The sequence below is a fragment of the Callithrix jacchus genome, chromosome 15 (assembly GCF_049354715.1).
Source record: "Callithrix jacchus isolate 240 chromosome 15, calJac240_pri, whole genome shotgun sequence".
In the NCBI taxonomy this organism is placed as follows: Eukaryota; Metazoa; Chordata; class Mammalia; order Primates; family Cebidae; genus Callithrix; species Callithrix jacchus.
Genome location: NC_133516.1, coordinates 30130847 through 30151211, shown reverse-complemented (window position 1 = coordinate 30151211; position 20365 = coordinate 30130847). Strand labels below are relative to the sequence as shown.

General features: G+C 43.0%; 1 protein-coding gene, 1 long non-coding RNA gene and 1 pseudogene across 9 annotated transcripts in view; 2 read left to right on the top strand and 1 right to left on the bottom strand.

The window, feature by feature from the left end:
- Nucleotides 1-3985, top strand: part of ELP6 (elongator acetyltransferase complex subunit 6) — a 24019-nt gene extending 20034 nt beyond the window's left edge. For 4 of the 7 annotated variants that reach the window (XM_078350683.1, XM_078350687.1, XM_078350680.1 and 1 more), the window contains one exon: nt 3675-3853. Coding sequence is in view for 3 of the 7 variants with exons in the window: in XM_078350681.1 (XP_078206807.1) it covers nt 3675-3902 (228 nt within the window). In the remaining 4 variants the exon portion in view is untranslated. Of the gene's footprint in view, nt 1-3674 lie in introns of all 7 variants that reach the window. The other 3 variants (XM_078350681.1, XM_078350682.1, XM_078350679.1) reach the window with 3 other exon arrangements.
- Nucleotides 1754-20365, bottom strand: LOC118147857 (uncharacterized). The gene is made up of 3 exons (XR_008476724.2): nt 20225-20365; nt 9833-9929; nt 1754-1877 (listed from the first exon to the last, which is right to left on the bottom strand). It is a non-coding gene; the product is annotated as an uncharacterized LOC118147857 (long non-coding RNA).
- Nucleotides 18781-19902, top strand: LOC144579522 (interferon-induced transmembrane protein 3 pseudogene; annotated as a pseudogene). The gene has a single exon (XR_013527275.1). The product of XR_013527275.1 is annotated as an interferon-induced transmembrane protein 3 pseudogene (transcript).

The window sequence follows — 20365 nt, the reverse complement described above, 5'->3', positions numbered from 1 at the left end:
CTCTTCTCTTTTTTTTTTTGAGACATGGTCTCTGTTGCTTAGGCTGGACTGCAGTGGTGTGGTCATAGCTCACTGCAGCCACGACCCTCTGGGCTCAAGGGCTCTTCACACCTCAATCTCCCAAGTAGCTGGGATTACAGGTGCATGTCGCCATGCCCAGCTCATATCTGCTGTTTAATTTTAACTTTTTACCTTTTTAGTCTTTGGGAAAAACTTAACCACACTTCTCTTCAAATCATACAATTGTTTATGTTATCCTTCTGAAACAATAAGCTGCTTTTATTCTCAAAATATTGTAGACCTGATAGAAATCTGAAAGTTATGAGTGCAATTAAGAGAAAGTAGCCGGGCGCAGTGGCTCACGCCTGTAATCCCAGCACTTTGGGAGGCCGAGGCGGGTGGATCACGAGGTCAAGAGATCGAGACCATCCTGATCAACATGGTGAAACCCCGTCTCTACTAAAAATAGAAAAAATTAGCTGGACATGGTGGCGCATGCCTGTAATCCCAGCTACTCAGGAGGCTGAGGCAGGAGAATTGCCTGAACCCAGGAGGCGGAGGTTGCGGTGAGCCGAGATCGCGCCATTGCACTCCAGCCTGGGTAACAAGAGTGAAACTCTGTCTCAAAAAAAAAATAAATAAAGAATCTAACGTAATGATTCTTTCATTAAGACTTCAGTACTTATGCAAACTTTATTTGAGCTACAATTTTCAATGGGCAAGCCACCATGTTTTTGTTTTTTTGTTTTTTTTGCCTATCAGTTTGAGCTTTTGAGGTTGCTCAGGTTAGCCTTGAACTGATGACCTCGCCTTCGCAAGAGCCATGACCTCCGGCAGGAGCCACTTTGGACCCCGAAACCACCATTTTTTACATGACATAAATGTTGCTAGCATGTTTCTTCACTTAGTTTATAAATGCTTTCACTAATTTTTTTTTTTTTTTTTGAGACAGATTCTCTGTTGCCCAGGCTGGAGTGCAATGTGGCACTTCTTAGCTCACCTGAATTCCAAGTGATCCTCCCACCTCAGCATCCTGAGTAGCTGGTACTACAGGTGCCCACCACCACGTCCAGCTAATTAAAAATTTTTTTTGTTGAGGCAGGTGTCGCCTTGCTGCCCAGGGTAGTCTTAAACTCCTGGACTCAGCAGATCCTCGCACCTCAGACTCCCCTCGAATATTTTATGTTTAATAGCTATTCAGCATTTTATGCCATCATTATATTCTAGTTTGTTTAGTTATCCTCTGGGCATGTAGGTTCTGGTTTTTACTGTTACCAATTATGCTGTTATAAATGTTATATACTCTCCCTTTTGAGGGTGGGGACAAGTACTTGCTTTTTTAGAACCTGGTAAACCAGGTCACTGGCAGAGCTCATAGAACTTACGTTCTGGAGGAAAAGAGGCAATTAACAGAATTGACAAGGGACATATTTAACTTAGACCATGCTAAGTGCTGTAAATAAACCAGCGAAGGGGCCTGTGAGAAGGGTGGGGTGATTCCAGTTTAGAGTCTGTTCCCGCTAAGGGAATTACTGAATTATAGCATGAACTGGCCCAGGCACATTAGCAGGTTGTTCTTCAGAATGGTGGAGCCAGTTTATAGTGATACAGAGCTTTTCCTCGGTCAACTTTGGGTTTAACTTATTTTTAATTCAATGGTAGTTGTGTGAAAATGAACATTTCTTTAATTGCTAGCATATAATTTTCTTTGTATTTTTCCATATGTACAGAATCTGTTCCTTATCCTTGCTTACCTGGTGTTGGTTGGGCGTGGCAGCTCATGCCTGGAATCCCAGGACTTTGGGAGGCTACGGCAGGCAGATCACTTGAGTCCAGGATTTTGAGACTAGCTTGGGCAGCATAGTGAGACCTCACCTCTACAAAAAATAGAAATGTTAGCCAAGTGTGATAGTGCATACCTGTAGTCCCAGCTACTTGGGAGGCTAAGGTGGGAGGATCACTTGAGCCCAGGAGGTTGAGGCTGCATAAACTGTGATTGCACCACCACACTCCAGCCTGGACAACAGCGTGAGACCCTGTATCAAAAAAAAAAAAAAAACCCGGCCAGGCTCAGTGGCTCACACCTGTAATCCCAGCACTTTGGGAGGCCAAGGTGGGCAGATCACAAGGTCAAGAGATTGAGACCATCTTGGCCAACATGGTGAAACCCCATCTCTACTAAAAATACAAAAATTAGCTGGGCATAGTGGCACGCGCCTGTGGTTCCAGCTACTCAGGAGGCTGAGGCGGAAAAATCGCTTGAACCCAGGAGGTGGAGGATGCAGTGAGCTGACATTGTGCCACTGCACTCCAGCTTGGCAACAAAGCAAGACTCCATCTCAAAAAAAAAAAAAATCTCAAAAACCTGGTGTCAACTTTACTAAATCTTTGTAATATTTTGGAAAGTAAAATTTTGCCATTTATTTATGAATATTTTTCTACATTCTGGTTTTTAAAAAATATTTTTTCTTCAGAAATGTTTGATTTTTATTATTATTATTTTTTTGAGACAGAGTCTTGCTCTGTCGCCAGGTGCCAGGCTGGAGTGCAGTGGCGCAGTCTCAGCTCACTGCAGTCTCCACCTCCTGGGTTCAAGCAGTTCTCCTGCCTCAGCTTTCTGAGTAACTGGGACTACAGGTGCACGCCACCACACCCAGCTAATTTTTGTATTTTTTAGTAGAGATGGGGTTTCACCATGTTGGCCATGATGTTCTCAATCTCTTGACCTCGTGATCTGCCTGCCTTGTCCTCCCAAAGTGTTGGGATTACAGGTGTGAGCCACTGTATCCAGCTATTATTATTATTATCTTATGAGACAGAGTCTCACTCTCTCACCCTGGCTGGAGTACAGTGGCACCATCTAAGTTTATTGCAACCTCCACCTCCCAAGCTCTCCTGCCTCAGCCTTCCAAGTAGCTGAGATTACAGGCATGTACCACCCTGCCCAGCTAATTTTTGTGTTTTTAGTAGAGACGGGGTTTCCCCATGTTGTCCAGGCTGATCTTGAACTCCTGACCTCAAGTGATCCACCTGCCTTGGCTTCCCAAATTACTGGGATTACAAGCATGCGCCACCACGCCCGGCCCAGAAATATTTGTTTTATATTGAGATATTCATTAGTCCAAGAAATAGTTTTAGAAGACCTGTTTTATAAAAAAGGGTTGTAAAGATAAAAACAATCCTGAAGGCCGGGCACAATAGCTCACATCTGTAACCTCAGTGCTTTGGGATGCTGAGAGGAGGGTTGCTTTAGGCAAGGACTTTGAGGCCAGCCTGGGCAAAACAGCTAGACCCTGTTTCGAACACCAACAACAACAAAAAGCTGGGCATGGTGGTGTGGTCCCAGCCACTCTGGAGGCTATGGTGGGAAGACTGTTTGAGCTTAGGAGTTCAAGGCTGTAGTAGGCTATGATCAAGCCACTGCACTCAAGGCTGCATGACAGAGTGAAATGCTGTCTCAAAAAAACTCTGAAACCAAAAGCAAAACAATCCAAAAGGCTGCTGCAGCCTAATGAAAGGTTGATATGATTTGGGTCTGTGTCCCTCCCTAAATCTCACGTCGAAATGTAATTCTCATTGTTGGAGATGGGACCTGGTGAGAGGTGACTGAATCATGGGGGCGGATTTCCCTCTTGGTACTGTCCTGAGTTCTCATGAGATCTTTTGTTTAAAAGTGTGTAGTGCCTGCTCGCTGCCACTCCCCCACCCCATCTTGGTCCTGCTTCTGCCATATAAGACACCTGCTCCCGCCATGGGTGAAAGCTCCCTTGAGGCCTCCCCAGAAGCAGATGCTGCCATGCTTCCTGTACAGCCTACAGAACTGTGAGCCAATTAAACCTCTTTTCTTTATAAATTACCCAGCCTCGTGTATTTCTTTCTTTCTTTCTTTCTTTTTTTTTTGAGGTGAAGTTTTGCTCTTGTTGCCCAGGCTGGAGTGCAATGGTGTGATCTTGACTCACCACAACCTCCGACTCTCAGGTTCAAGCAAATTCTCCTGCCTCAGCCTCCCAAGTAGCTGGGATTACAGGCATACGCCACCATGCCTGGCTAATTTTGTATTTTTAGTAGAGACTGGGTTTCACCATGTTAGTCAGGCTAGTCTTGAACTCCTGACCTCAGGTGATCCACCTGCCTTGGCCTCCAAAATGCTGGGATTACAAGTGTGAGCCACCTTGCCCAGCCTCAGGTATTTATAGCAGTGTGAGAATGGACAAATATAGGGGTAGAAAAACAGGATCATAGGGTGTAATATGGGCCATAAAAATGAATCTAGTAACATGAGGCTGATGTTCATAGGAAAGAACAATTATTTCCCCCTAAATTTTTTTGTTTTTTGTTGGGGGAGCAGAAAATTGGAGAAGAATTTATGGGGGCAATGCTATTTGAAATGTTCCTGTTTCATCTCTGATGGTGTCTTAATTCTTCAGGACTCAAAAATGTGTTTTTCTTCTCACTGGAATGAAGTTGCTATTCTGTGCTTTCTAATGTGAAATAATTTTTAAAATACGGATAAGATTTCAACTCATTTAGAATTTGTAGGCCAGGTGCCATGGCTCATGCCTGTAATCCCAGCACTTTGGGAGGCCGAGGCAGGTGGATCACAAGGTCAAGAGATTGAGACCATCCTGGTCAACATGGTGAAACCCCATCTCTACTAAAAATACAGAAATTAGCTGGGCATGGTGGTGCACGCCTGTAGTCCCAGCTACTTGGGAGGCTGAGGCAGGAGAATTGCTTGAACCCAGAAGGCGGAGGTTGCGGTGAGCCGAGATCATGCCATTGCACTCCAGTCTGGGTAACAAGAGTGAAACTCCATCTCAAAAATAAATAAATAAATAAATGATTGGCAGCAGCAAGCCGGGCATGCTCTCTCATTCCTGTAATCATAAGCACTTTGGGATCCAAGGCAGGAGGATTGCTTGAGGCCAAGATGTCTGGACCAGCATGGACAACATAGTGAAACCCTGTTCCTACAAAAAAAATTTTTAAAAATAGCTGGGCATGGTAGCACATGGCTGTAGTCCAAGTTACTCAGGAGGCTAAAGTGGGAGGATTACTTGAGCCCAGGAAGTTGAGGCTGCAGTCAGTGAGCAATGATTGCACTAATGCACTCCAGCCTGGGCGATGTAGTGAGATATTGTTCTTTTGTTTTATTGAGACAGAGTCTTGCTTTGTCACCCGTGCTGGAGTGCAGCACAATCTCAGCTCACTGTAACCTTTGCCCCCTGGGTTCAAGCAGGTCTCATGCTTCAGCCTCCCAAGTAGGCTGCACCACCACACCCAGCTAATTTTTGTATTTTTAGTAGAGACAGGATTTCATCATGTTGGCCAGGCTGGTCTTAAACTGCTGGCCTCAAATGATCCTCCCAAAGTGTTGGGATTAGAGACGTGAGTCACTCTGCCCGGCTGAGACCCTGTCTCTTTTAAAAAAAAAAAAAAAGACAGAAGATTGGAATAGACATCTTACCAAAGCAGACATAAGAATGGCTAACAGGCATTATATAAGTGATCAACATTATTAGGGAAGTACAAACTAAAACCACAATGAGGGCCAGGCTCAGTGACTCATGCCTGTAATCCCAGCAATTTTGGAGTCCGAGGCAGGTGGATCACAAGGTCAGGAGTTTGAGACCAGCCTGGCCAATATGGTAAAACCCCATCTCTACTAAATTTACAAAAATAGGCAGGCATGGTGGTACACGCCTGTAATCCCAGCTACTCAGGACGCTGTGGCAGAAGAATTGCTTCAACCCAGGAGGTGGAAGCTGTGGTGAGCTGAGATCGTGCCACTGCACTCTAGCCTGGTAGCTGGAGTGACAGAGAAAGACTCTGTCTCAAAAAAAAAAAAAAAAAAAAAAATTATTTACACGGCAGCAAGGAAAGAAAAGAAAAAAAAAAAAACAAAACCATGAGATACCACTACATAGCCACTAAAATGGCTATATCAAAAAGACTGACAGTAACAAGTACTGGCAAGGATGTGAGGAAATTGGAACCCTCATACATTGCTAGTGGGGATGTAAGTGGTGCAGCCACTTTGGAAAATAGTTTGGTATTTCTCAAAACGTTAAACCTAGGCTGGCGCAGTGACTCAAGCCTGTAATCGCAGCACTTGGGAGGCCAAGATTGGTGGATCACTTGAGACCATGAGTTTGAAACAGCCTGGCCAACATGGTGAAACCCCATCTCTACTAAAAATGCAGAAAATTAGCTGGGTGTGATGGCACACGCCTGTAATCCCAGCTACTCAGGAGGCTAAGACATGAGAATTGCTTGAACCCAGGAGGCTGAAGTTGCTGTGAGCTGACATTGCACCACTGCACTCCAGACTGTGTGACAGAGGAAGACCCTGTCTTAAATAAAATAAATAAAGGCTTACTATATGATTCAACCATTCCATTCATAGCTATCTACCCAAAAGAAATGAAAATGAGCTGGGCACGGTGGCTCACACCTGTAATTCCAGCAATTTGGGAGGCTGAGGTGGGCAAATCACAAGGTCAGAAGATCGAGACCATCCTGGCTAACATGGTGAAACCCCGTCTCTACTGAAAATACAAAAAACTAGCTAGGTGTGGTTGCACACCCCTGTAATCCCAGCTACTTGGGAGGCTAAGGCAGGAGAATCACTTGAACACGGGAGGCAGAGGTTGCAATGAGCCAAGATGGTGCCACTATACTCCAGCCTGGGTGACAGAGTGAGACTCTCCAGCCTGGGTGACAGACTCCGTCTGAAAAAAAGAAAAGAAATGAAAACAGTTCTACACAAACACTTGTGTGATGACAAAAGTGACTCCATCTTGGATGCTAATCTGCCATGTTGACCTCAGATTGACCCCAGTCCTGTGAATGCCTTCTGATTCCTTGTTTATTTACTGTCTTTAATGCAAGAACATGTAATCACAATATATCCTGCCTTTAGGTCAAAGCAACCTTTATGTTACTGCGCAACTCATTCTGGCCTGTTCTAGAGGGTTGCCTTTCATTGTCTCTATAGAGCACACACCCCTTTTTCTATGCTATATAAGCTCTGGGTCTGGGGAATAATGTTGCAGAGATCTACCTGACTTATTGCTGACCATGTTTCTGTTCGTAAGTTCCCTAATCAATTGCCCTCTGCTGATAAACTGGATTTGTCTGTCTTGTTCTCTAGTTCCTTGGCTCCTTTTGCATTTGGGGGTGATTTTGTACATATGCCCCTTTCATGGAATAACTTGTATGTGAATATTCACAGCAGTGTTTATTATTATAACTGAAAAGTAGAAAAAAATCCAAATGTCTGCCTGGCCTGGTGGCTTATGGCAGTAATCCCAGCACTTTGGGAGGCTGAGGCAGGCAGATTATGAGGTCAGGAGATGGAGTCCATCCTGGCTAACATGGTGAAACCCATCTCTTCTAAAAATATAAAAAATTAGCCAGGTGTGGTGGTGGGTGCCTGTAGTATCAGCTACTTGGGAGGCTGAGGCAGGAGAATCACTTGAACCTGGGAGGCGGAGGTTGCAGTGGGCCAAGATTTTGCCAGTGCACACCAGCCTGGGAAACAGAGCAAGACTCTATCTCAAAAACAAACAAAAATTCAGATGATGATAATAATCAAATGATAATAAAAATGTAGTATATCTGGATTAGCTGGGTATGGTGGCTCACACCTGTAATCCCAGCACTTTGAGAGCCTGAGGCCGGCAGATCACAAGCTCAAGGGTTTGAGACCAGCTTGCCCAATATGGTGAACCACTGTGTCTACCAAAAATACAAAAATTAGCCAGGCATGGTGGTGAGCACCTGTAGTCCCGGCTTCTCGGGAGGGAGGCTGAGGCAGGAGAATTGCTTGTACCTGGGAGGCGGAGGTTGCAGTGAACAAAGATTGTGCCACTGCACTCCAGCCTGGGTGACAGAGTGAGACTTTGCAAAAAAAAAAGTAGTATGTCTGTGCAGTGGAATGTTACTCAGCAGTAAAAAAGGAGTTAAAGTACTGATACATTCTGCAACATGGGTGAACCTCAAGAGCATTATGCTACTCAGTAGACTGGGGCAGGAGGATCAATTGAGCCCAGGAGTTCAAGGCTGCAATGTGCTGTGATTGTGTCTGTGAATAGCCACTGCACTCCACCCTGGGCAACATAGTGAGACCAAAAATTATTAAGCCACATACAAAAGATAGGGCAGGCACAGTGGCTAACACTTGTAATCCCAGCACTTTGGGAGGCCAAGACAGGCATATCACCTAAGGTCTGGAGTTCGAGACCATCCTCATCAACATGGAGAAACCCTGTCTCTACTAAAAAAATACAAAATTAAATTAGCTGGGCATGGTGGTGCATGCCTGTAGTCCCAGCTACTCAGGAGGCTGAGACAGGAGAATTGCCTGAACCCAGGAGGCAGAGGTTGCGGTGAGCCGGGATCGTGCCATTGCACTCCAGCCTGGGTAACAAGAGCAAAACTCCATCTCAAAACAAAATTAGCCAGGCATGGTGGCACATGCCTATAATCCCAGCTACTTGGGAGGCTGAGACAGGAGAATTACTTGAACCTAGGAGGCAGAGGTTGCAGTGATCCAAGATCAAGCCATTGCACTCCAGCCTAGGCAACAAGAGTGAAACTGACTCAAAAAAAAAAAAAAAAAAGACCAGCCTGGCCAAGATGGTGAAACCCAATCTCTACTAAAAATACAAAAATTGGGCATGGTGGCATGCTCCTGTGATCCCAGCTACTGAGGAGGCTGAGGCAGGGAATTATTTGAACCCAGGAGGCAGAGGTTGCAGTGAACTGAGATCGTGCCACTGCACTGCAGCCTGGGCAACAGAGCAAGACATTGTCAAAAAAAAAAAAAAAAAAAAAAAAAAAAAAAAAGGCACATCTGTAGAGATAGATGATAAATTAGTAGTTGCCTGAGGCTGGGAGTGAGAATAGGAAGTAACTCAGTTAAGTTTCTCTTGGGGAGATGATCCAAGATGGCCAAATAGGAACAGCTCTGGAGTGGGGTTCCCAGTGAGAACTCAGAGGGTGAGTGATCACTGCATTTCCAAGCAAATTTTTACTGCCCACACACCAGGAGACTCCTGGGCAGAAAAGTGCTACGTGTCTCCAGCATGGCTGTTTCAGCCAGTGCTGCGGGTCTCCGCACAAAAACTCACACAAACCTGGGCACTGTTTCAACTGGTGCCTGGAATACCTGGGGGACAGAGTAGCCCATTCAACTGAAAAAGAGGGGGATGAAACAGGGAGCCAGGTGATCTGGCTCAGCAGGTCCCACCCCCACAAAGACCAGCAATCTGAAATGCTCTGGATTAAGAGTTTCACAGCAAGCACAGCTGGACCTGGGACAGTCTAGCTCTGTGGGGGGAAGGGTGTCCGCCATTACCGAGGCAGACTGCCATTACCGAGGCAGTTCTAACTGCACCTCTGTAAACAAAACTGCAAGGAAGTTTACACAGCAGCTGGGCAGAGCCCATGGCAGCTCAGCAATGCCTCTGCTGGCAGACTGTGACTAGGCTACCTCCTCGTTGGGCAGGGCATCTCTGAAAAAAGGCAGCAGCACATCAGGAACTTATAAATAAGGCCTTACCTTCCCAGGACTGAGCAACTGGAAAAAAGGCAATTATGAGTTCCACTGCAGCAGACTTAAACGTACCTGCCCAGCAGCTCTGAATGGAACAACCAAGCTCACAGCTCAGCACTTGAGCTCCTATAAGGGACAGACTGTCTCCTCAAGCAGCTCCCTGACCTCCATATATCCAAAGAGACACCTCATAAAGGAGAGCTCAGGCTGACATCTGGCAGGTATTCTTCTGGGACAAAGATAGCAGAAGAAGAAACTGGAAGCAACCCTTACCATTCTGCAGCCACTGCAGGTGATCCCCAGGCAAGCAGGGTCTGGAGTGGACCTCCAGGAGTCCTACAGCAGAGGGGCCTGACTGTTGGAAGGAAAACTGAAAAACAGAAAGAAATAACTTCATCATCAATAAAAATAACATCCCCTCAGAGACCCCATCAGAAAGTCACCAACTACAAAGACTACAGGTAGATAAATCCACAAAGATGGGAGGAAACCAGCACAAAAAGGATAAAAACACCCAAAACCAGAAGGCCTCTCCTCCTCCAAGGGATCACAACTCCTCACCAGCGAGGGAACAAGGCTGGATGGAGAACGAGTCAGATGAATTGACAGATACAGGCTTCAGAAAGTGGGTAACAATAAACTTCTCTGAGCTAAAAGAACATGTTCTAACCCAATGCAAATAAACTAAGAACCTTGAAAAAAGTTTTGACAAAATGCTAACAAGAATAAACAGCATAGAGAAGAATATAAACGAACTGATGGAACTGAAAAACACAACACAAGGACTTTGTGAAGCATACAGAAGTTTCAGTAGCCAAATCAACCAAGCAGAAGAAAGGATATCAGAGATTGAAAATCAACTCAAAGAAATAAAACAAGAAGGCAAGATTAGAGAAAAAAGAGTAAAAAGAAATGAACAAAGCCTCCAAGAAATATGGGATTATGTGAAAATACCTAATCTACGTTTGATAGGTGTACCTGAATGTGACAGAGAGAATGAATCCAAGCTGGAAAACGTTCTTCAGTATATTATCCAGGTGAACTTCCCCAACCTAGCAAGGCAGGCCAATATTCAAGTCCAGGAAATACAGAGAACACCATAAAGATATTCCTCAAGAAGAGCAATCCCAAGGCACATAATCATCAGATTCACCAGGGTTATAATGAAGGAAAAGTGCTAAGGGCAGCCAGAGAGAAAGGTTGGGTTACCCACAAAGGGAAGCCCATCAGACTCACAGTGGATCTCTTGGCAGAAACCCTACAAGCCAGAAGAGAGTGGGGGCCAATACTCAATAAAAGAAAAGAACTTTTCACCAGGCGTGGTGGCTAATGCCTGTAATCCTAGAACTTTGGGAGGCTGAGGTGGGTGGATTACCTGAGGTCAGGAGTTCAAAACAAGCCTGGCCATCATGGTGAAACCCCATCTTTATTAAAAAAAAAAAAAAAAAAAAAAAAGTATCCACGATTGAGTAATCTATTGAAAAAAAAGGAAAGAACTTTCAACCTAGAATTTCACATCCAGCCAAACAAAACTTCAAACTAAGTGAAGGAGAAATAAAATCCTTTATGAACAAGCAATTGCTCAGAGATTTCATCACCACCAGGCCTGCCTTACAAGAGCTCTTGAAAGAAGCACTAAACATAGAAAGGAACAGCCAGTACCAGCCACTCCAAAAACGTACCAAATGGTAAAGAGCATCAACACAATGAAGAAACTGCATCAACTAATGGGCAAAACAACCAGCTAGCATCAAAATGGCAGGATCTGATTCACACATGACAATATTAATCTTAATTGTTAATGGACTAAATGCTCCAATCAAAAGACAGACTGGTAAATTGGATAAAAAGTCAAAACCCATCAGTTTGCTGTATTCGGGAAACCCATCTCGCATGCAAGGACACACATAGGCTCAAGCTAAGGGATGGAGGAAGATTGACCAAGCAAATGGAGAGCAAAAAAAAGCAGGAGTTGCAGTCCTAGTCTCTGATAAAATAGACTTTAAACCCACAAAGATCAAAAGCAACAAAGAAGGGCATTACATAATGGTAAAACGATCAATGCAAAAAGAAGAGCTAACGATCCTAAATATAGGTGCACCCAATACAGGAGCACCCAGATACATAAAGGAAGTTCTTAACCTACAAAGAGACTCAGACTTCCACACAATAATAGTGGGAGACTTTAACACTCCATTGTCAATATTAGACAAATCAATGAAACAGAAAATTAACAAGCATATCCAGGACTTGAACTCATATCTGGACCAAGCAAACCTAATAGACATTTACAGAACTCTCCACCCCAAATCCACAGAATATACATTCTTCTCAGCACCACATCACACCTACTTTAAAACTGACCACATAATTGGAAGTAAATCACTCCTCAGCAAATGCAAAATAACGGAAATCATAACAAATAGTCTCTCAGACCACAGTGCAATCAAATTAGAACTCAGGATTCAGAACTAACTCAGAACTGCACAACTTCATGGAAACTGAACTGGCTCTTGAATGTTGTTGACTGCATAAACAATGAAATGAAGGCAGAAATAAAGATTTTTTTTGAAATCAATGAGAACGAAGACACAACATACCACTATCTCTGGGACACATTTAAAGCAGTGCCTAGAGAAAAATTTATAGCAATAAATGCCCACATGAGAAGCAAGGAAAGATCTAAAATTGACACCCTATCATCAAAATTGAATGAACTAGAGAAGTAAGATAAAAAAAAACTCAAAAGCCAGCAGAAGACAAGAAATAACTAAGATCAGAGCAGAACTGAAGGAGATAGAGACACAAAAACCCTTCAAAAAATTAGTAAATCCAGGAGCTGGTTTTTTGAAAAGATCAACAAAATAGACCACTAGCCAGATTAATAAAAATGAAAAGAGAGAAGAATCAAATAGATGCAATAAAAAGCGATTAAGGGTATATTACCACCGATTCCACACAAATACAAACTACCATTAGAGATTACTACAAACAACTCTATGCACATAAACCAGTAAACCTGGAAGAAATGGATAAATTCCTGGACACTTGCACCCTCCCAAGCCCAAACCAGGAAGAAGTTGAAACCCTGAATAGACCAATAGCAAGGGCTGAAGTTGAGGCAGCAATTAATAGCCTACCAACCAAAAAAAGTCCAGGTCCAGATGGGTTCCCAGCTGAATTCTACCAGACATACAAAAATGAGCTAGTACCACTCTTTCTGAAACTATTCCATGGGCCGGGTGTGGTGGCTTATGCCTATAATCCCAGTACTTTGGAAGGCCGAGGTGGGTGGATCACAAGGTCAAGAGATTGAGACCATTCTGGTCAACATGGTGAAACCCCATCTCTACTAAAAATACAAAAAATTAGCTGGGCACGGTGGCGCGTGCCTGTAATCCCAGCTACTCAGGAGGCTGAGGCAGAGAATTGCCTGAACCCAGGAGGCGGAGGTTGTGGTGAGCCGAGATCACGCCGTTGCACTCCAGCCTGGGTAACAAGAGCGAAACTCCATCTCAAAAAAAAAAAAAAACTATTCCAAACAATCCAAAAAGAGGGAATCCTTCCCAAATCATTTTATGAGACCAACATCATCCTGATACCAAAACCCAGCAGAGACTTAACAAGGAAAGAAAACTTCAGGCCAATATCTATGACGAACATATATGCAAAAGTCTTCAATAAAATACTGGTAGGCCGGGCGCGGTGGCTCACGCCTATAATCCCAGCACTTTGGGAGGCCGAGGCGGGTGGATCATGAGGTCAAGAGATCAAGACCATCCTGGTGAACAAGGTGAAACCCCGTCTCTACTAAAAATACAAAAATTAGCTGGGCATGGTGGTGCGCACCTGTAGTCCCAGCTACTTAGGAGGCTGAGCCAGGAGAACTGCTTGAACCCAGAAGGCGGAGGTTGTGATGAGCCGAGATCGTGCCATTGCACTCCAGTCTGGGTAACAACAGCGAAACTCCGTCTCAAAAAAAAAAAAAAAAATACAGATAAATAGATCCAAGATGGCTGATCGCTAACAGCTCGGGATTGTAGCTCCCAGTGAAAGCAAAGAGAATGAGAGGAAGCCACACTTTCAGACGAATTTTCGTTGCTCACGGACCAGAAGATTCCCAGTGGAGGGGCCCTGCGGGTCACCAGCGTGACTCTTGTGGCCAGCACAGCTGTTTTGCCGGCGCCTCAGCACGGCAGCTCTTCGTGCAGAGTAAATGGGAGGAGATTCCCGGGCAGAAGAGCACCATCAGTCTTATCGCTGCTGTTTTGGCCGGCACAGTGGGTTGCTCGGATTCCAGCGCTGGGAATCAATAAACTGGGCATCCACTCAGAAACCCAACTAGAAAGGTGGTAATCATAAAGACGACAGATGGATAAATTTATAACAAAGGGAAGAAACCAGCCTAAAAAGGCTGAGAATACCCAAAATCAGAACCCCTCACCCTCTACAGGGGATTACAGTTCCTCATCAGCAACGGAACAAGCCCTGATGGAAAAGAACTGTGTGCCATTAACAGAAGTAGGCTTCAGAAGGTGGATGATAAGAAACTTCTGGGAGTTAAAAGAACTTGTTCTAACCCAATGTAAAGAAACTAAGAACTTTGAAAAAAGGGTTTGACGAAATGCTAACAAGAATAGACAATATAGAGAGGAATATAAATGAACTAATGGAGTTGAAAAACACAACACAAAAACTTAGCAAAATATGCACAAGTTTGAATAGCCGAATTGATCAAGCAGAAGAAAGGATATCAGAGGTTGAAGACCTACTTAATGAAATAAAACAAGATAAGAATAGAGAAAAAAGGAATGAGCAAAGTCTCCAAGAAATATGGGACAATGTGAAAAGACCAAATTTACGTTTGATAGGTGTACCTGAATACGACAAAGAGAATGAATCCAAGCTGGAAAATACTCTTCAGGATATTATTCAGGAAAACTTTCTGAATGTAGCAAAGCAGGACAATATTCAACCCCAGGTAATACAGAGAACACCACAAAGATATTCCTCAAGAAGAGTAACCCCAAGGCACATAATTGTTAGATTCACCAGGGTTGAAACGAAGGAGAAAATACTAAGGGCAGCCAGAGAGAAAGGTCAGGTTACCCACAAAGGGAAGCCTATTAGACTTACAGCAGATCTCTCAGTAGAAACACTACAAGCCAGAAGAGAGTGGGGGCCAATATTCAACATCCTTAAAGAACAGAACTTTCAGCCTAGAATTTCATATCCTGCCAAACTAAGCTTCACAATTGAAGGAAAAATAAAATCTTTTATGAACAAGCAAGTACTCAGAGATTTTATTGCCACCAGGCCTGCTTTACAAGAGCTTCTGAAAGAAGCATTATACATAGAAAGGAAAAACCAGTATTAGCCTTTCTAAAAATATACCAAAAAGTAAAGAGCATCAACATAAAGAAGAATTTACATCAACGAATGGATAAAATAGCCAGTTAACATCAAATGGCAGTAACCCTAAATTTAAATCGACTAAATCCCCCAATCAAAAGACACAGCCAAAACCCAACGGCATGTTACATCCAGACCCGTTTCACATGCAAGGATACACAAAGACTCAAAACAAAGGGATGGATAAAGATTTACCAACCAAATGGAGAGCAAAAATAAATAATAAATAAATAAAAAGTAGGAGTTGCAAATCTCGTATCGGATAAAATAGATTTTAAAGCAACAAAGATACAGTGGTAAAAGGATCAATGCAACAACAAGAGCTAACGATCCTAACACCCAGATACATAAAGACTTAGACTCAATCAGACAAAAAATTAATAAGGATATCAAGGACTCGAACTCAGATCTGGAACAAGTAAATTTAATAAATATTTATAGAGCTCCCCACTTCAAATACACAAAATATACGTTCTTGTCAATACCACATCACACCTACTCATAAGTTTAAATGAAACATTGATTGGCCATTATTAATACCCAATTTTTTTCAGAATAAAGCAATATTTCCGTTTACTCTCCCTCTTTCTCGTCCTCTTTCTTCCTCTCCTTTATTTTTATTTATTTATTTTTTTCTTTCCTTCTCTCAAAAAAAGAAATCAACTTGTAAACCTCTAGATCCAGGTCGGCAGTGTCTCTCTCATTGCTTGATTTCCTTCCTTCCCTTCCCTCCTTCCCTCCCTCCCTCCCCCCTTCTTCCCTTCCTTCCTTCATCCCTTCCTTCCTCCCTACTGTCCTCCTTCCCTCCCTTCCTGCCTTCCTCCCAAAAAAACAAAAAACAAAAAACAAAAAAACAAAACCTAATGGTATGCTACATCCAGACCCATTTCACATCCAAAGATACACAAAGACTTAAACCAAAGGGACGGAGAAAGATTTACCAACCAAATGAAGAGCATAAATAAATAAAAAGCAGGAGTTGCAATTCTCGCATCTGATAAAATAGATTTCAAAGCAACAAAGATATAGTAGTAAAAGGATCAATGTAACAATAAGAGCTAATGATCCTAACACTCAGATGCATAAGGCTCATAAAGAGATTTAGACTCAACGAGACAGAAAATTAATAAGGATATCCAGGACTTGAACTCAGATCCGGAACAAGTAAACTCAATAAATATTTATAGAGCTCTCCACTTTAAATACACAAAATATACATTCTGCACCTTAAATACACAAAATATTGATCGGCCATTATTAATACCCGTTTTTAGAATAAAGCTACATTCCTGTTCTCTCTCCCTCTTTTCTTCCTCTTCCTTTTTCTCCTTCACTCCTTTTTTTTTCTTTCTTTCAAAAAAAAGAAGAAAAAAAATACAAATATTAGCTGGGCATGGTGATGCGCACCTGTAGTCCCAGCTACTCGGGAGGCTGAAGCAGGAGAATTACTTGAACCCAGAAAGCAGAGGTTGCAGTGAGCTGAGATTGTGCCATTGCACTCCAGTCTGGGTAATAACAGCGAAACTCCATCTCAAAAATAAAATAAAATAAAATACTGGTAAACTGATTGCAACAGCACATCAAAAACCTATCCATCATGATCAAGTAGGCTTCATCCCTGGGATGCAAGGCTGGTTCAACATATGCAAGTCTATAAATGTAATTTACCACATAAACAGATCCAAAGACAAAAACCACATGATTATCTTAATAGATGAAGAGAAGGCCTTTGACAAAATTCAACAGCGCTTTATGGTAAAAATTCTCAATAAACTAGGTATCGACAGAATGTATCTCAGAATAATAAAAGATGTTTATGACAAACCCAGAGCCAATATCATACTGAATGGGCAAAAACTGGAAGCATTCCCTTTGAAATCTGGCAATAGACAAGGATGCCCTCTCTCGTCACTCCTATTCAATAGAGTATTGGAAGTTCTAGCCAGAGCAATCAGGCAAGAAAAAGAAATAAAGGGTATTCAATTAGGAACAGAGGAAGTCAAATTGTCTCTATTTGCAGACAACATGATGGTATATTTAGAAGACCCCATTGTCTCAGCCCAAAATCTCGTGAAGCAACTTCAGCAAGGTCTCAAGATACAAAATCAATGTGTAGAAATCACAAGCATTCCTATACATCAATAACAGACTTAAAGAGAGCCAAATCAAGAATGAACTGCCATTCACAATTGCTACAAAGAAAATAAAATATCTAGGAATACAACTAACAAAGGATGTAAAGGACTTCTTCAAGGAGAACTACAAGCCACTGCTCAACGAATTAAGAGAGGACACAAACAGATGGAAAAACCTTTCATGCTCATGGTTAGGAAGAATCAATATTGTGGAAATGGCCATACTGCCCAGAGTAATTTATAGATTCAATGCTATCCCCATCAAACTACCTATGACCCTCTTCACAGAACTGGAAAAAAACACCTTAAACTTCACATGGAACCAAAAGAGAGAGCCCGCATAGCCAAGTCAATTCTAAGCAAAAAGAACAAAGCTGGAGGCATCACGCTACCGGACTTCAAACTATACTACAAGCCTATAGTAATCAAAACAGCATGGTACTGGTACCAAAACAGAGATATAGACCAATGGAACAGACGAGGGGCCTCGGAGGCAACACCACACATCTACAACCATCTGATCTTTGACAAACCTGACAAAAACAAGCAATGGGGAAAGGATTCCCTGTTTAATAAATGGTGTTGGGAAAACTGGCTAGCCATGTGCAGAAAGCAGAAACTGGACCCCTTCCTGACACCTTACACTAAAATTAACTCCAGATGAATTAAATACTTAAACATAAGACCTAACACCATAAAAACCCTGGAAGAAAACCTAGGCAAAACCATTCAGGACATAGGCATAGGCAAGGACTCTATGACTAAAACACCAAAAGCAATGGCAACAAAAGCCAAAATAGACAAATGGGATCTAATTAAACTTGAGAGCTTCTGTACAGCAAAAGAAACAATCTTTAGAGTGAACTGGCAACCAGCAGAATGGGAAAAAAATTTTGCCATCCACCTATCTGACAAAGGGCGAATATCCAGAATCTACAAAGAACTAAAATAGATTTATAAGAAAAAAACAAACAAACCCATTCAGAAGTGGGCAAAGAATATGAACAGACACTTTTCAAAAGAAGACATATATGAGGCCAACAAACATATGAAAAAAATGCTCATCATCACTGGTCATTAGAGAAATGTAAATCAAAAGCAGATTGAGATACCATCTCATGCCAGTTAAAATGGTGATCATTAAAAAATCTGGAGACAACAGATGCTAGAGAGGATGTGGAGAAATAGGAACACTTTTACACTGTTGGTGGGAGTGTAAATTAGTTCAACCATTGTGGAAGACAGTGTGTCAATTCCTCAAGGACCTAGAAATAGAAATTCCATTTGACCCAGCAATCCCATTACTGGGTATATATCCAAAGAATTATAAATTGTTCTATTATAAAGACACATGCACATGTATGTTTATTGCAGCACTGTTTACAATAGCAAAGACCTGGATCCAACCCAAATGCCCATCAATGATAGACTGGACAGGGAAAATGTGGCACATGTACACCATGGAATACTATGCAGCCATAAAAAATGATGAATTCGGTCAGGTGTGGTGGCTCATGCCTGTAATCCAAGCACTTTGGAGGCCAAGGCGGGTGGATCACCTGAGGTTGGGAGTTCAAGACCAGCCTGACCAACATGGTGAAACCCTGTCTTAAAAAAAACAAACAGGGGAAGGGGAGGGACCACTGAGAAGCATCGCAGCAACCTGACCATGGTCAGTCTTCCCTGGACACCATGAACCACACGGTCCAAACCTTCTTCACTCCCGCCAGCACCAGCCGTCCCCCAACTATGAGATGCTGAAGGAGGAACATGAGGTGGCTGCGCTGGGGGCGCCCCACAACGCTGCGCCCCCGACATCCACCGTGATCCACATCCAAAGCGAGACCTCCGTGCCCGACCACATTGTCTGGTCCCTGTTCAACACCCTCTTCATGAACTCCTGCTGCCTGGGCTTCATAGCATTCGCCTACTCCGTGAAGTCTAAGGACAGGAAGATGGTTGGCGACCTGACCGGGGCCCAGGCCTACGCCTCCACCGCCAAGTGCCTGAACATCTGGGCCCTGATTTTGGGTATAATCACAACCATTCTGCTGATCATCATCCCAATACTGATGCTGCAAGCCTATCAGTAGATCAGAGGAATCATCCCGGCCAGGGGCTCTGCCTGTGACCTGTCTCCCACGTACTCCAGCTTCCATTCCTCACCCTGCCCCCAGCCAATCCTGTATCAGCCTTTTACCCTCACACACTTTTCTACAATTGTGTTCAATAAAGTGCACATGTTCCTGGGGAAAAAAAAATAAAAAAAATAAAAATAAAATAAAATAAACAAACAAAAAAAACCATGATGAATTCGTGTCCTTTGTAGGGACATGGATGAATCTGGAAACCATCATTCTCAGCAAACTGACACAAGAACAGAAAATCAAACACCACATGTTCTCATTCATAGGTGGGTGTTGAACAATGAGAACACATGGACACAGGGAGGGGAGCATTACACACTGGGGTCTGTTGGTGGGGAATAGGGCAGGGACAGCAGGGGGTAGGGAGTTGGGAGGGATATCATGGGGAGAAATGCCAGATATGGGTGATGGAGGCAGTAAACCACATTGCCATGTATGTACCTATGCAACAATCCTGCATGTTCTTCACATGTACCCCAGAACCTAAAGTGCAATCAAATATATATAAAAAGAAATAAACAACCGGGTGTGGTGGCTCATGCCTGTAATCCCAGCACTTTGGTAGGCTGAGGTGGGCAGATCACTTGAGGCCAGGAGTTCGAGACCAGCTTGGCCAACATGGTGAAACCCCGTATCTATTTAAAAAAAAAAAAAAGGCCGGGCATGGTATTCACGCCTGTAATCCAAGCACTTTGGAGGCCAAGGTGGGCAGATCACTTGAGGTTGGGAGTTCAAGACCAGCCTGACCAACATGGTGAAACCCAATCTTTAAAAAAAAAGAAAAGAAAAGAAAGAGAAAAAAATAATTTAAGAAAAGTTTCATCTTGGGATAATGAAAATGTTCTAAAAGAAGATTCTGATGATACTTGCACTGTACATTTACTGAATGTCACTGAAATATACACTGGAAAATGGGTGAATTTTATAATGTTTACATCTATTGAGGTTAGGATCCTGATTTTGCCACTTACAGCTCTTCTGTAGTAACAAACAGCTCTCAAATCCCAGTTGGCTTAAAACAGCAAGCACATTCTTCACTCCATCACATGTCAGGGACCACAGGTCATTTGCCGCAGTTCTGCTCCACGTGGCTTCTCATCCTAGCACCTGAT